Source organism: Chelonia mydas, chromosome 1 (assembly GCF_015237465.2).
Source record: "Chelonia mydas isolate rCheMyd1 chromosome 1, rCheMyd1.pri.v2, whole genome shotgun sequence".
Classification (NCBI taxonomy): Eukaryota; Metazoa; Chordata; order Testudines; family Cheloniidae; genus Chelonia; species Chelonia mydas.
Window position 1 is genome coordinate 111460898 of NC_057849.1, and position 14484 is coordinate 111475381.

General features: G+C 40.3%; 1 protein-coding gene across 3 annotated transcripts in view; it reads right to left on the reverse strand.

The window, feature by feature from the left end:
• Positions 1-4326: 4326 nt before the first annotated feature.
• Positions 4327-14484, reverse strand: part of GCC2 (GRIP and coiled-coil domain containing 2) — a 48410-nt gene continuing 38252 nt past the window's right edge. For all 3 annotated transcript variants that reach the window (XM_037897636.2, XM_037897628.2, XM_037897646.2), the window contains 4 exons: positions 14145-14339; positions 11898-12037; positions 10552-10753; positions 4327-8722 (listed from right to left, as the gene is read on the reverse strand). In XM_037897636.2, coding sequence (XP_037753564.1) covers positions 8652-8722; positions 10552-10753; positions 11898-12037; positions 14145-14339 — 608 coding nt within the window. In that variant the 3' untranslated portion in view covers positions 4327-8651. The remainder of the gene's footprint in view (positions 8723-10551; positions 10754-11897; positions 12038-14144; positions 14340-14484) is intronic.

Sequence of the window (14484 nt, forward strand, 5' to 3'; positions counted from 1 at the left end):
CTTCCGGCCAAGTCAATAACTAGAACTTCACCTGTTCTGGGATAACAAGAGTCCTTTTCTGCAACTGCAGAAAACCAAAAGCACGTCCACCCTACTTTGGGCTCCTCTTTGGCCTTCCTTCCAGCTTCTCTTTACATCCCTCTAATTTGGGATAGAGGCCTGACCATCCAAGCTGCTCCCCTGGAGTCCTTCCAGACCCTACTTCAAGGCCTTCCACAGGTACCCAACTTGCTGCTCCGTGCAATTCCTTCCCCAAACTGAGCTTCTCGGCCTTTTTATGGGGCCCTGGTACTTAACAGGCTGTCACCTGACTCTAATTAGTCCTGTCCCTTAGACTGGCAGGCAGCTAATTATGGCACAAGTGTGGGGACTGAACAGTGCTGGCTAACCCCATGGTGCCTGGCTCTTAAGGGGCAGGCCACCCTGTTACAAAAGCACTGAATAAGTTGGGATCCAGTTATCTGACAAACACATATCCCCTTATACTCTCTACTGTCTTAACTGGCACAGTGAAGCTCTTGCTGTCAGTTCCTAGGCTAAAAGTCCCTGGGGGTTCACAGAAGGGCTTTCTTAGTTGAGGGTTCCAGCCATTGGAAGTTGCTGCCCTTGAGAGATTGCCAGTGTTTAAACTTGGCAACCTTCAGGGCACATTGTTAGACTGTAGTATTTAACTTTTGCTTCTTCTCAGAACATTATGGAACAGCAGATGCTATTTGTATTTATGCTTTGTTATTGATTTTGAGTGCCTGTTAGCACAGCAGTTACATGCTGACTTGCAGACTATATTGCATGGAGTATATTATGATAAAAAGGGTTTATTTTATACTCTAAGGCGTAAAGTTAAATACGCAGTAGGATGAAGTACTAGTACTGCAGCATTAGGTACATTTTATTTTTGTGTGTGTGTGTTACGTAGCATTTTAAAGCTCTCAGCATGGGTAATTTTTGGATACAGGATATCCAACTAAAAATTCCTCATAAAACTTCTAATGAATCAGCAGTTTACACATGGGTTGGGCTGTCTGTTGTATTATTTACACTCAGTATCAATAATCTTTCATAATTCATTTGTAGAAACAAATGGATCTATTCAGTCCAACCACTGTTTCTGCTGTACTTAATTTTTACAAAGCCATTTGTCAAGAACAAAGGTTTATTTTCCTCTACAGCTTAAAAATAGGGCATGATTACATTCAGTATATTGACAGACTTATGTTACTGATCAGTTTGACTTCCTCTTTGGTTCAATGCCAAGTTTCCATCGGATCCTGCCTAAGGTATTGGATTTCAGTTTTTTTGGAAAGCAAAAAGGAATAGTGCAGCAAGATCATACAGTTCAGTACATTAGTCTCCAGTTCTGAAAAACTGGTATATTAAATCAAAAATCCAGCATTTACCAACAGAAATAGCAGTTCTGTGACTAGGTCAGTAATTGGATGTGTTTTTATATTGTTTCCAGCTGTGATAGCAAAAATCTGAAATAACAGTGAAACAAGTACTTTTAACATTGGATTAGTGACTTTTAGCATCTTTTTGTTATCTGAGCATGTATTCATTTATGTACAATACAGTCAACTTCCTGAATTCTAATGTGAAAGTTTATTGCGCCAGTGATACTGTTTTGAAAATATAGGGCATGTATTTTAAGTGCTAATTCATTAAGACATACAGAAATATATTTTTAAAAAGTACATAAAATTTAGTACATACTGTACTTACAAATCTTTCTGAAAATGCTCCCATTTCTCCCAGCAGAGCACTCATGTACTCCACCCATTATAAAATAACCACTTCCCTCAACCATCCCAAATTCCTAACCCTCCAAACAGAATAGATGAGCTCCACAGAGTACTGTAAGGTCACCAGTCCAGGCTCTGTTGAACCAAACTGGGTAGGGATTTCCAATGTAGGATTCACCTCAGAAAGTTACTAGCTTGAGTAGAACTAGTCAGAAATTTTTCAATTGAATGTTTTTCCATTGGAAAATGCTGATTTATCAATAGAAACCAGACAAGTTTCCAAGGAAAACCTGTCTTGTTTCCTCCCAGTTTGCCCACTACAGAGCCAGTGCTCTCAGGGCTTCTAGGTTACTTCCCAGAGGGCAGGGGCTAGGCAAACCTGGCTCAAGCTTGGGCAGCTAGGCTCCTGGTTTCTTGGTAGCCTGCCACGTGGGCAGCTGGAACACCAGACAGTTCTGGGAAGCTTGTCAATTTAATTCTGAAAAAAAGTCAAATAGAAAATTTTGGGAAATTCTGAAATTGCCTGGTTTTGGTCTGATGCTTCCCCCTTCCCCCACATTTCAAAATTTCCCATGGAACAGAAATTCCAGGTTCTTACCAGCTACAAGCTTGTGCCCCTACTTATTACAACAGGAGCAGTATCATAATGGCAAAGAAGCAGTCTGTCAGGTATGCCCACTCCATTCCAAAACATTTAGGGTTAAGGTAAAAAAAGATCTTACACTCCACCCAGAAGCTATTACTATTTAAATACACTAGTCTTTGGGAACCTTAATTGCAAGTTTTTCATATCAGTACATTTTCACCTGAGACATTTTACTAATACATTTAAATACTTCTTATATGACTTGAAATAAGCAGAGGACAGTTTAACTAATGTCTGGATTTTAAGATTATCTCCAATACTGAAGGGTTGGAAAGCTGTAGTATCAGAAGATATTATGTATCTTTTTTCTTGGTCTGACTTAAAAACAAGAATTGTAATTTACTTACCAGAATAGAGACCTTCACTGGAAGAGCACTTGGCCAAGGCTCAGGGAGCATCATAACAGTTTGGATGGTGGGGCCAAACACTGTTTGCAATGAGGTAGATAGGATAGTGTTTAATAGTTTTACTTAAATACCTTACCTTTACTTGGTTTCTAGCCTAGTGTAGAGAAAGCATAAATCAATGAAAATATTCGTCAGCTGTGGATATAAGGTCTAACAGGTTCTAAAAACAAACAAACAATCAAACAGACCACCACTGCTATCGTGGGAGGCCTTCAAAGTAACTAAACCACTATATCTGGGATATTAAATGCTGAAAATCAAAATTATACTTTTAGCTATGTAAATTGCTGGTGGTTTGGACAATGCAAAGGCTAAAGGAGAATGGCAATGAAACTGCATATTTTTTATTTGGTGGGGGTGAAAGAGAGGACTATACGTTCTATGAATTTTGTTTTCTAGTACCTTGTCCATTCCAAAGTGCAAGGTGGGTGTAAACAGCAGCGTACCAGAAACCTCCACTTAGAATGGTTGCATTTTTACACTCATTCTTGTACACAGGTGTGAAAGAGTATGGCAAGGTACAAGGCAATGGAGAATCATATTTATTTTAGTCCATTGTGCTACTAAAGTTAGCTATGATTTTGCATCTTTTCATTTAGGGCAAAATCTGTGTTACCATAATGCAAGCATCTTTATGTTTAATCTTAAAACACACAAAACATAAACTTGGTCTGCACTTGAAAGTTATTTTGGAATAGTTACCTCAGTCAGGGTGTGAAAAACCACACTGCTGACCGACATTGCTATGCTGACATAGCCCTAAGTGCAGGCACAGCTATGTTGACAGAAGAATGCTTACTTCGGAGATGTGGTATTCCTACCCAGATGGAAAAACCCCTTTCTGTCAGTGCAGCCTGGGGTTATGCCAGCATAGCTGCGCTAGTATAGTCTGTCATGCAGACATAGCTTCAGTCTTTCCTAGATTTTCAAGAGCTTGGGCGTGGGCTTCCAGAAGAAATGAGAATTGATTTAGAAGCAAACCCTGACACTCAGATTCAGAATATTCTTGCCAAAATTACCTAGGACGAGGTCTGAAATGTCAAGCTAGTGGTTCCTGTTGGCACAATTGCTTTCTTCTCTCCTGCATTTTCACAACAAGCTTCCCAAAAACTTGATTCACAACCAAGAAAATGATCAAGGCTAAAGCAGATTTAATTAGCAAAAGGAACAACAGAGATGGATCCTTCAGTTTTACTCCCTCACCCTTCCTCTCTTAACAGGATGAGTTCACAGTGACTGTATATATTTATCCAAGGAAAACAGACTGGGGGAATTGGACAAGAGGCACATATATTTTTGTTTAAATCATTCTTGGACATAAGAAATTGAATGCTATTTGCAAGAAGAGTCCAACCTTGTGAAAGTGTTAGTTTCAGGTTCGAGTGGCTGATGTGTACATTAAACCAGAGAATCTCTGAAGCAGCTTCCCCACCCCTAACACCACACACTGAGCATTTTTTAATCAGTCTCAGCTACTAGAGGTCAGCCATTTGCTGTCTAGTAGCATATGCCAGACAAATAACAAAAGCAGGAATCTTTTTTAAAGTTCATTTATATTTTTCCTAATAAGATACACTAAGACAGTCATTTTACATTAAATTTCTAAAATTATGTTTCTCCCCACACACATTTTCACATTCATTTTCAACATGGCGATGCTATCCCCAAGTTAGGATTGTGCCAGTATTTCTATAGTAAACCCATAACTCACGTTATGCAACTTTTTACTATCTTAAACCTTTTTACTTTTGTACTGCAGGACAAATCCATAACAGGAAGTACCCTGAATAACATTTACTCCAATTATCAAAGAAAACAGGCATTCAGAACAAAGGCACACACTCAGGTGAATATGCATTTTGAACAAAATGAACAACAGAACATTAGGAGACCATCAATTAAGTCACATTTCCAACAAACATTTTTATCTACTTTTGTTACGAGTAACCCCTACGATTACTACAACAGAAAGAGAAGTTCTCTTCCATGTGTTCACTTTGCACCTCTGACACCGCGTACACCCAGTTTTGCTGTTTTGCGGCTGCTGCCAGCCTTCCCCAGGCTCTGCAAAAAGGTGTTTAATGGTCATAGCAGCAGCAGAGCTAGTACAAAAAGGTTGGGAGGTAGATGTGCGAGAGAAAGGGTGGACCTGAGCATGTTCAGTGGGGTTGCCTTCAGGCCCACTCAGAAGTTGCTTGTGAATAAACAAAGGAGCAGTTATACTTTAAGTGTTTGTTTGTTTCATTTCTTTACAAAAAAAATTAGGATATGTTTTAAAGTGTGCTCCTCAGAAAGAGGTTTTAATAGTGAATTTAAAAAAGTATTCAGTGTGACTGCCTCTCTGGACAGCTGTGTCTCTGCAAGTGAAAACAGAAGCACAAGCCAAGTGGTGGCACCTGCAGGAACAACACCTTTTTGTAAGGCAATAAAAGGGAGCGGGCTGCAGACTTGTGCAAGTGTAGGTAGCAACTGCCGAACTACAGTCCAACAGCTATGCAGGGGGTGGGGCCATGGCCCTAACCAAACACTCTCCCTCTGCAGTTTCTAGCCCTAGCTTCAGAACTGGCAGGCTCTTTTGGAGTCCCCAGGATCTGGAGTCAAACTGTGGCCAAGGGTGGAAAGCAGGGTCACGTCATCTTACTCCTCACACCCTCTTCCTCCTAATGCTAGGGAGCCCCTAATTTGGCCCTAAATATGTAAACTCTGTGGGGCAGGGGTCATGTCTTCTTACAAGTCTGTAAACAACTCAGGATAATATGGTACTGTAAAACGAGTAAACATAACAAAGAATCAAAGTGAGGCCAACATAAACTCTTTAAAAATGAGCAACACAGTGCAAAGGTGGGCAGAGTGCCAGCTTTAATTTTCAATTTAAATTGCCTTTTGGAATTTAAATCACAACTAGGGTGCTTTATTAGCATACTAAAATGGAAGTTAATGAAATATATATTTACCATTCAAAATAATTCTGCTTCCAGTCCACATGTCCTGTCTATCCTGTTTACTGTAACTATATATTTAAAAACCCAGGCACTTACTTACAGCTGAAGTTTCTTCCACAGCCTGGAAAAGTATTTGTTCTGTTTTGAAAGCACTGACAATTGTATCATACACATTATACAAATATGTTCAGTTGTAATTATTAAAATATTCTTGACAACGGTCTTTCAAGGCCTCAGTAATGTTCCTTTGTAGCAGAAGCATATGCAAGGAGTGTATATTACATTCATGAGCACAATATTTGAGTTTCACTAAAACAGTGGATATACAAGTCAAGAGTCTGAAAACAAATCAAAAAGCCATTTCTATTTAATACAGTCAATATTAAAGTATGCAAGCAGCATAAAATGTTATTCACAGTTTGCAAAGTTAAATAAAAATCTTAGGATCTGAAATACACATTTTAAAAGAGAAAGATCCTCCTGTCACAGCTTCTCTATAACAAAGACAGTTGTGCAGATATTGTGCAGAAAAAGCTCAAGGAGAAAAGAATCACGACAGCAGCAAATGTTCAGTTGAACTAGTTTTGAAGTCAACATAAGAAACAGTGCAGACATTTTCCTGCTATGATTTAAAAATGTAAAAGTAAACTATTATGAACTGAAATCTTTTTCCACCAACTTTGTCCTGGCATTGTTTTAATTTTCTTTTTCACAGTCAGCTGTGATTAGTCTAAATTAGGATTAACATCTAATGATTTAAAACAAATCACTGATGTGGAAGGGGTGCTTATAGCCTGAAAATGACTGTAAAAACACCACAGTGGCAGCTTCATGTCTTGTCTCAGCTTCCACAGTTGCAATTGTTCAAAAGATGGTTTTCTAATTGTGAGGCCTGCAATCCTAGATTGGAAAGTCAAACTGAGTGCTTTCTGACTCATCTATGACCCAGGACAATTCTGCAACGAGAATTTAAGAAGTGCATTGGTTTGTGCCAAAAAGGATTCACTCTATAGTAACTATGTTGGCTTTGCAGTGCTAACTGCAAATAGCAATTAAAAAACATGTTTTCCCCTCAATATAATAAGTCAACAGAACTTGAAATACACACCGGAAGTGGAGATGACTAAGAAGTTGTTTACATATAGTCACTTTCATATCAATAACCACTCATTATAGAAATTCTGTTCTCATAGCAAAATAATCTCTACTGCTGTTCTTGTTGCCAGATTAACCACAGTCCTGATTAATACTATGTTATCAAGGGAATGGACACCAGAATCTCAGGACTGCTTTTCCCTAACCCTGCTCTTGCTGGTTAGTGTTTGTACAGTTTGGTATGGCAGCAGTATCTGTAGTAGAGAAAGATGTGCTGGTGGGTCTAAGTGTACATCTTCCCTCCCCTCTGTGCTCAAAAGTGTCGTTTTAGGACTGAATAAGACCATATTGGAGAAGAGGTGACAAATGCCTGAAAAAGTCTTGGATGGTAGGTGAGAAGAATGCATATGTACATATAATAAATTTACACACAAATAATGGAGTAATTAAGAGAACAGAACTGGAATATGCAGAGGAAAAAGACAGCATGGTTTAGGCGGAAAAAGTCAAACAAAACACCCACAGAAGCTGGGGGGAGGGAGTGGGGGAGGAAATGAGTGCACTGTTTACAGTAGAATTATTCTTATTCTTACAGATGGAAGTGGTGTTTCCAGAAAAGCCATGAAGTAGCAGAATCTAAAATGAAGCACAAACCACTTGACCAAAAGGCAGAGACACAAGGAGGAGTGAAAAGAGAAAGGAGTAATTTCTTTACATTAGAATGCCTGCAAACTGCATCTGCTATAAAAGTTTTCCAAGCAAACACACTTCCTTCTTTCCTGGCAGTTTTATTTAGGATTGTAAACTTCAGCCAATTCATATCCTTCCTTCTGGATCTTGTTCCTACCTTCGTTCATTATAACGAAGTCCTTTTATTTCAGTATAGCACGATGGTGCCAGAGCCTGCTTACAACTTCTTGCCTGGTCTTCATTACTCAACCCTCAAGTTGCCTATGCAGATTCCAACCTTAGACAAAGATACCTTAGTTTAAGCCCTCTCCCCTAGAATTTCAGCCCACCTGTGTTGCTGATTCTTGAAAATGTCTGTCCTGGGCCTTCTCTGAACGCTCTCTAGCATCTGATCCAATGTCAGGACTTGAATATCCATCCGACATATTAATATCCCAAACACAGAACAAGTTTTAGCCGTCACTAAACTCTTTGGCCCTAAGCTTTATATTCTGAATCTGTTTTTGCTGCAAACTTTACTGAGAATTTAGCCAAAGTCAAAACAGAAAATGCCAAGTATCTTCAAATTCTCTTAAGAGCCATGCAATATTTTAGAAAGATCATCATGCAGTGGAAACAGTTTGATTTGACTTTGATATTATAGTATATGGACAACAGATTTATAATAATACAAATTATTCGTTTTCTTCACACTCACTGAGTGAAAATAGCATCCTGAAAATGTATTTTTGAAGTACTAAGAATTATTTTACCTATTGTTCTAGTTATTAAATATGACATTTTAATAAAAATAAAATATGTGATCAGTTTGCCAAATTATGCTCTCAAGTAATCAGTAACTTTTCACCCCTTTCATTTTACTCCTGAATACCAACTTGCTTAATCTAAAAGCGTTTACAAGAAACAATGAAATAGTTTGGTGCAGTCAGAACCTGGAGTCAGAAAGTAATAGAGCACATTCTTTAGAAACCCTCTATTCCAATTTTTAGGCTAAGATGCATTGCCTAAGGTAATTTGCAAAATCAGAAAAATAAAACTGTCAATGCTACACATGTAAGGTTCATTCTTCTATAGTAAAATTTCTCTGTTAGTGCAATTGTGGAATGTAAATGTCTAAAAGATTTCCATTGTTTCATCGAAGTCCTGACCAACTGTGAAGGTACGAAGCCCAACCAGAGGGCCGTGATGCACTTTCTTCCTCACCTGAAGGGAGGAAAAATATGCTTATAATCTTCACCAGCACTAAACAATAACTATGCACAAGTGAACTGAATGACGCAGTCTTATGCAGGAAAGACACAAAACATTTACTTCTGTCAGTTTTCCTACATTCAAATCCCATCCTTATGTTCACCAGTTATCTTTTTTGAAGAGATATCTTTTAAAATACACTCTGGAAAACTGCCACCACATTGACAGATTTTGTCATCATGAAACACCACTGTCCAGTGTACACTTTGTTTAGAGCAGTGGTCTCTTTTTACACACAAGATCACTTTTTGAATTTAAGTGCAACCCAGGATCTACCCTGCCTGTTCCCCAAAGCCCTGCCCCGCTCACTCCATCCCCCCATTTCCTTCGTCACTTGCTCTCCTCCACCCTCCCTCACTTTCATTGGGCTGCGGCAGGGGTTTGTGGTTTGGGATTCAGGAGGGGGTACGGGCTCTGGGCTGGGGCCGAGGGGTTTGGAATGTGGGAGAGGGCTCCGGGGTGAGCCTGGGGCAGGGGGTTGGGGTGCAAGCTCTGGGAGAGAGTTTGAGTACAGGAGGAGGCTCCGGGCTGGGGCAGAGCGTTGGGTGCAGGAGGCGGTATGGGGTGCAAGATTTGGGAGGAGGCTAAGGGCTGGGGCAGGGGTTTGGGGTGAAGGAGGCGGTTCAGGATGCTGGCTGCGGGAGGGGGCTCAGGGCTGGGGCTTGGGTTGCATGTTCCCGCCAGGCTGCACTTACCTCGGGCTGCTCCTGGTCAGTGGCACAGCAAGGCTAAGGCAGGCTCCCTGCTTCTCCCAGTCCCACACCGCTCCCAGAAGTGGCCAGCACACCCCTGTGACCCTGGCGGGGCGGGAGGCACATGGCTCTGCGCGCTACCCCTCTCTCCAGGCACCGCCCCCGCAGCTCCCATTGGCTGTGGTTCCCAGTTCCCAGCCAATGGGAGTTGCGGGGGCATGCTTGCAGGCAGGAGCAGTGTGTGGAGACCCCTGCCCCGCCCCAGGGATCACGGGGGCATGCTGGCCGCTTCTGGGAGCGGCATAGGGCCGGTGCAGGCAGGGAGCCTGCCTAGCCCCACTGCACTGCTGGACTTTTAGCAGCCAGAGATCGCGATCGACTGGCAGAGGCTCCAGGATCAACCAGTCAATCGCGATCTATGGGTTGGTGACCACTAGTTTAGAGTATTTCAGGAAACATGTCTGCATTTGGAAAAGAGATAAAAGGCCTGTTTATTGACTTCACCTTGAGGATCCCAGGTTAGTGGTAAGCTCTATTCCCTAGCGATTACCAGAACAGCAGTACTGAATGCTAGAAACCTTTTCTGCCTTGCCATTCCAATTATAAATCCTCCCACTGAGTGCATTAGTGTGTCTACACATTTCACTGTCATGCTCACTTCTCCTTACTTTATGTTCAGCAGTAATTGACTTATTCCCTATTTTAAAAATGATCTGGAAAGGGCACACACTGCAGCTGACAATCTAAAACGTTTAGGGAAATTGTAATTAGTTAAATAGGGAAAATGACAATAAATACCCAATATAAATGTTTTGAATGGGATAATACAAAAAGCCTATTTCAAATTGCAGAGTGAATTTTATTTTTAACTTTTGGCTAACAGTCTTGTTTTATTACAGTTATGAATATCTTAACTCCCTCCTAAATGACCAGTATAGTTCTATTCCCTGTCTGTTTACACCATGTTCTTGAGCTTTATTGTTCTGGAAGATCTGCACAGAAGGATGTCACACCACATTTCATTTTGTCTTTTCTACTTTCATATTCTGTTTCTGCAACTTTTTGATAAAACACAAGTACTTCTCATACCCTGGGCAATTGCAACAAGTTTTCCTCTCTCTTCAGGGCTGAGCTGCAACATGGTATCCATTACTGGAAGAAGCCTCTCTCTTTCACTTCCTGCCTTCAGAAATATAAATTGCAGCAGAACATTTTTCAAGTATTCCAGATTAGCAACAGACTTCTCTCGCTCTTGGTTCCTTTCCAGTCGTCTTACTTCACTCTTAAGAAGCTGCAGGCAGAAAGAGACCATTAAATATTACATTTTCTTACTGATTTTTATAAAATGAACGACGGAATACAAACTACTCTGAGGAACAAAGCACATGTATATTAGACATGCAATAAGGTATTGAAAGCGTTCAGTAGTTTACATAAGATGTGTTCTGGGCAAAGATCCCATGGGGCCTAAAATGTACAGCTGGCCTCCAGATAACACTGTTGGTTCAGAATTCATTTAACCTATTTATAATCTTAAACACCTTTTTAGAAGAGTTTTGCAATATTAGTTACAAGCAATTTAGTTGTATAAAGAAAGTATGGGGGAACAAGATACAGACTGGGCAATTCTGGGGATCAGGAATAAAATGCAAAGAGTTGAGTAGATATGTTACTTGGGTTATGTTTTGGCAAACTATTCACTCATCTAATTAGGAAATATTTATATAGCAAAACAAGTAGTATATACCCAAATTTTGATATTAACAGACGGTGCACCTCACAAGAACGCTGGTTTGAAGACTGGCTTCAAAAAGCTGTTACCTGCAGTTGCAGAAAATGCAAACTGGCTTTGTTAACTAAAGAGTAAAACACAGTCTTTGAAAACAACAGCTTTGAATCCACCAACACTGATCAAATTGAGTAACTCCTAAAATAAAACTAGAAAAGTAACTGTCATCTGATGCTATATCAGCTCAGTATTCGAGAATCCAAGGAATCTTAAGCTCAACCAACATTTACATCCATTGAGTAAAGGTGCACTTAAGACCCGTAAGAAGGGAGGGGGAAGGGGAAAAAGAAAAATTACTTACATGGGAAGAATAATTCAACCTAAACTGTTGTGCTTTTTCTGAGAAGAAATTATGTCTTTTTTTGCATGTGAGAACTGACTTTCATCTTACCAAGTACTGGGTGTATTTTGGCAATGTTATGTACATACGTAGAATTTGAAAAAATTATAGGTAGTTAAATTTTGCATCTCACCAAATTTCAAACATTCAAGTTTGAATAATAAGTTTTGTGAAACAACTAATTTGGTATGAAAGTATAAAAGGATTTGCTTGGGGACACATACATACATACAGTAAACAAAAACAAACAAACAAGCCCCCATAAAGAGCAGTATCTAAAATATCAGTGAATACATGGCTACTAACCTTAATTTGTTCCATTAATATTGCATTGGTTGCTTCCGATTCATGAAGCAATCCATTCAAATGATCAGCACTTTTTGTTGTTGTGTTTAGCTTCTGGACCAGCTCTTCTTTGGTGAGTTCTGTTTGCCATTGAGGTGGCTCTGCAATTTTATATTTCAAAAAAAGATTACTTTGCAGTTTACTTTACATTCAGAGTGATGGTTTATCAGGGACATTTTTCAGAATTACACTGATGTCATGGTGGCAACATCAAATCATAGCAATGAAAAACTCTGAGAAGTCAGATTTTACATCACCACCCATTTCTATTCTTGCTGCCAAACTTTTGGTTTGTGATTTTTTTTGTATATACACAATACTAAAAGAAGTACTAAAAAGAGTCTGTAGCAACCAAACTATTTTTGTAGAATCTGACTTCAGTGTTTCTTTAAAGGGAGAAAGGTTTGGGGGAGGCTCCTCCTAGGTGGTTTTTCCTTTTGGAGGATTTCAATATTTCCTCAAAACTGTTTTTGGACTTGCTTGTCATCTCTGTACAATTAGCCGGTTGTCCTGCATTTCCCTGCTCTACTTTTTTGTGACTTGAAAAGCAAATCCATGCACTTTGGCACAAGTTCCCACTGATCCCATGTTCTCCAGTAGCCCAATCCAGCTCACATTAAAGCCAGTGGAAGTTTTGTGTCTGAATTTAATCGGAGTTGGATGAAAACTTAATAGCCTTCTATGCAGTATTCTGAGCTGTTCTCTTCACACTCACAGTTCCTACAGTTTACGTACTCATTCACCCATCTGTTCTCCTTCCCATGAAAGTCCCTAAATGTAAAATTTTTTTACAAATTTTAAGTAGTCTTGGAATCCATGAATAAAAACTGTAACTAACATAACCCTTAATCCCTATCTGAGGACAAAGCTTATACAAAAATTAATAATGTGAATGTACACTCAGTGCTAACAATGCATAGGGGTCTAATGTCTGCAATATGAAGGTATCAAAGTTCAGATTTCTAACCCCTAGAAGATGCTAAATTATTCTCATAAACCTCAGCCAACTCCTCAAGTAGCAATGTTTGTCGTAGCAGCAGTGTCTAATGCTCTATTAGAAGGGGTGGGATTCTTAAGGCGCAACTCAGGCCGAGCATTACAACACCTAACTTTTAGATGACCTGCTGCCAAGTGGAATTCACAACCCCGAGCTAGGAGCCCGGGTTTCCTATACAATGCCTGAAGAGAGTCAGGTACCTAAAAGGGGGATTTACAGAAGCCAACATGTTGAGTGGAGAGCCATCTAAGCTAGCCAGTAGGAAATGCTCAGGAGAGGGGTGTGGCCTAAGTCCTACCCCTCAAAGGGAGTTAGGTTCATATCTCCATTCAGGTGTCACAGCCACGAACCATCTCCTGGGGATGGGTGCCTAATCCAAGTCACTCATTTTTGTGTGCACACACACACACACTTTTAACCCATAGCCCAGTGGTTAAACACTCCCCCAGGATGCGGGAGAACTGGTTTGAATCCCCACTCTGCCTGATGTAAAGCAAGGACTTGAACCCAGCTCTTCCACATCCCACTGAGCTAAGGGGTATTCCTGGGGTGAAACTCAATCTCTTCTGTTGAAGCTGTTCCACTTGTATAAAAATATATTTAAAAATACTCATTACACCAGAGAGAGAGTGTTAGGGCACTCCCCTGGGATGTTGGAGACCCATATTCAAGTCCCTGCTCCACATCAGGCTGAGGGGGACTTGAACCTGGCCTCTCACAACCGACACGAGTGCTCTAACCATGAGGCAACTGGATAAAAGGTCATCACCACCACATTCTCCTCCATTTTATGCATGGATCTATGCTGGCCTCTGAGCACGTCTACTGTATGGGGCCTTGCAAGTGAGATCTTTGGAAGAAATGTAGGCACTTAGGGGACCTTACCAGTGGAAATTTAGGTGCCTAGGGAGTTTAGGTGCCTATATGGTTAGGCAGCAGCTGAACAGGGGTTTTGAGGATCTAGATTTTGGACTTAGGCATCTGAAGTGGCTGTCAGGTGCTTAAGTCTCCCTTGGAAATCCCACCCAAGGTTGCTGCAACACCAGGGAAAAAAAGTTATGGTAGTAAAGTGGGAGAAAGAATGACAAGTATCTCAATGCTCTAAGGACAACTTTCTAAGGCACCCAGAAAAGTACCAAGTAATACTGATTCTGTAACTCAAAATTAGTTAAGTACTTAAACATTTATTATTTAAAAAAGGTTCTACTTGCCAAATTTTGCTTCAGGAGAATTAAGAAGTTGCTCCAATGATGGCATATAGGTACTGGCAGAAGACACAGACTCTGTGTCAGTTGTTTCCATTCCTTCTCCCTCTTCCCTAGCTACAGTGTGCACATCAAGAAGAGGAAGGTCAGTGTTTCTCCGTTCTCGCAAGTTCTTCACTGGCAGGTTTGAAACAGATGGACCTGAAAAAGAATTTCTTTCGGATGGCATACATTAATAAATAACACTGCTGTATGCTGGGAATGATCACCCAGAAGCCACTCAACCGGATGCGAAGGAGAATGTGAGAACTAAAGATGTTGAATACATCTTTTAGCATCTTAAATT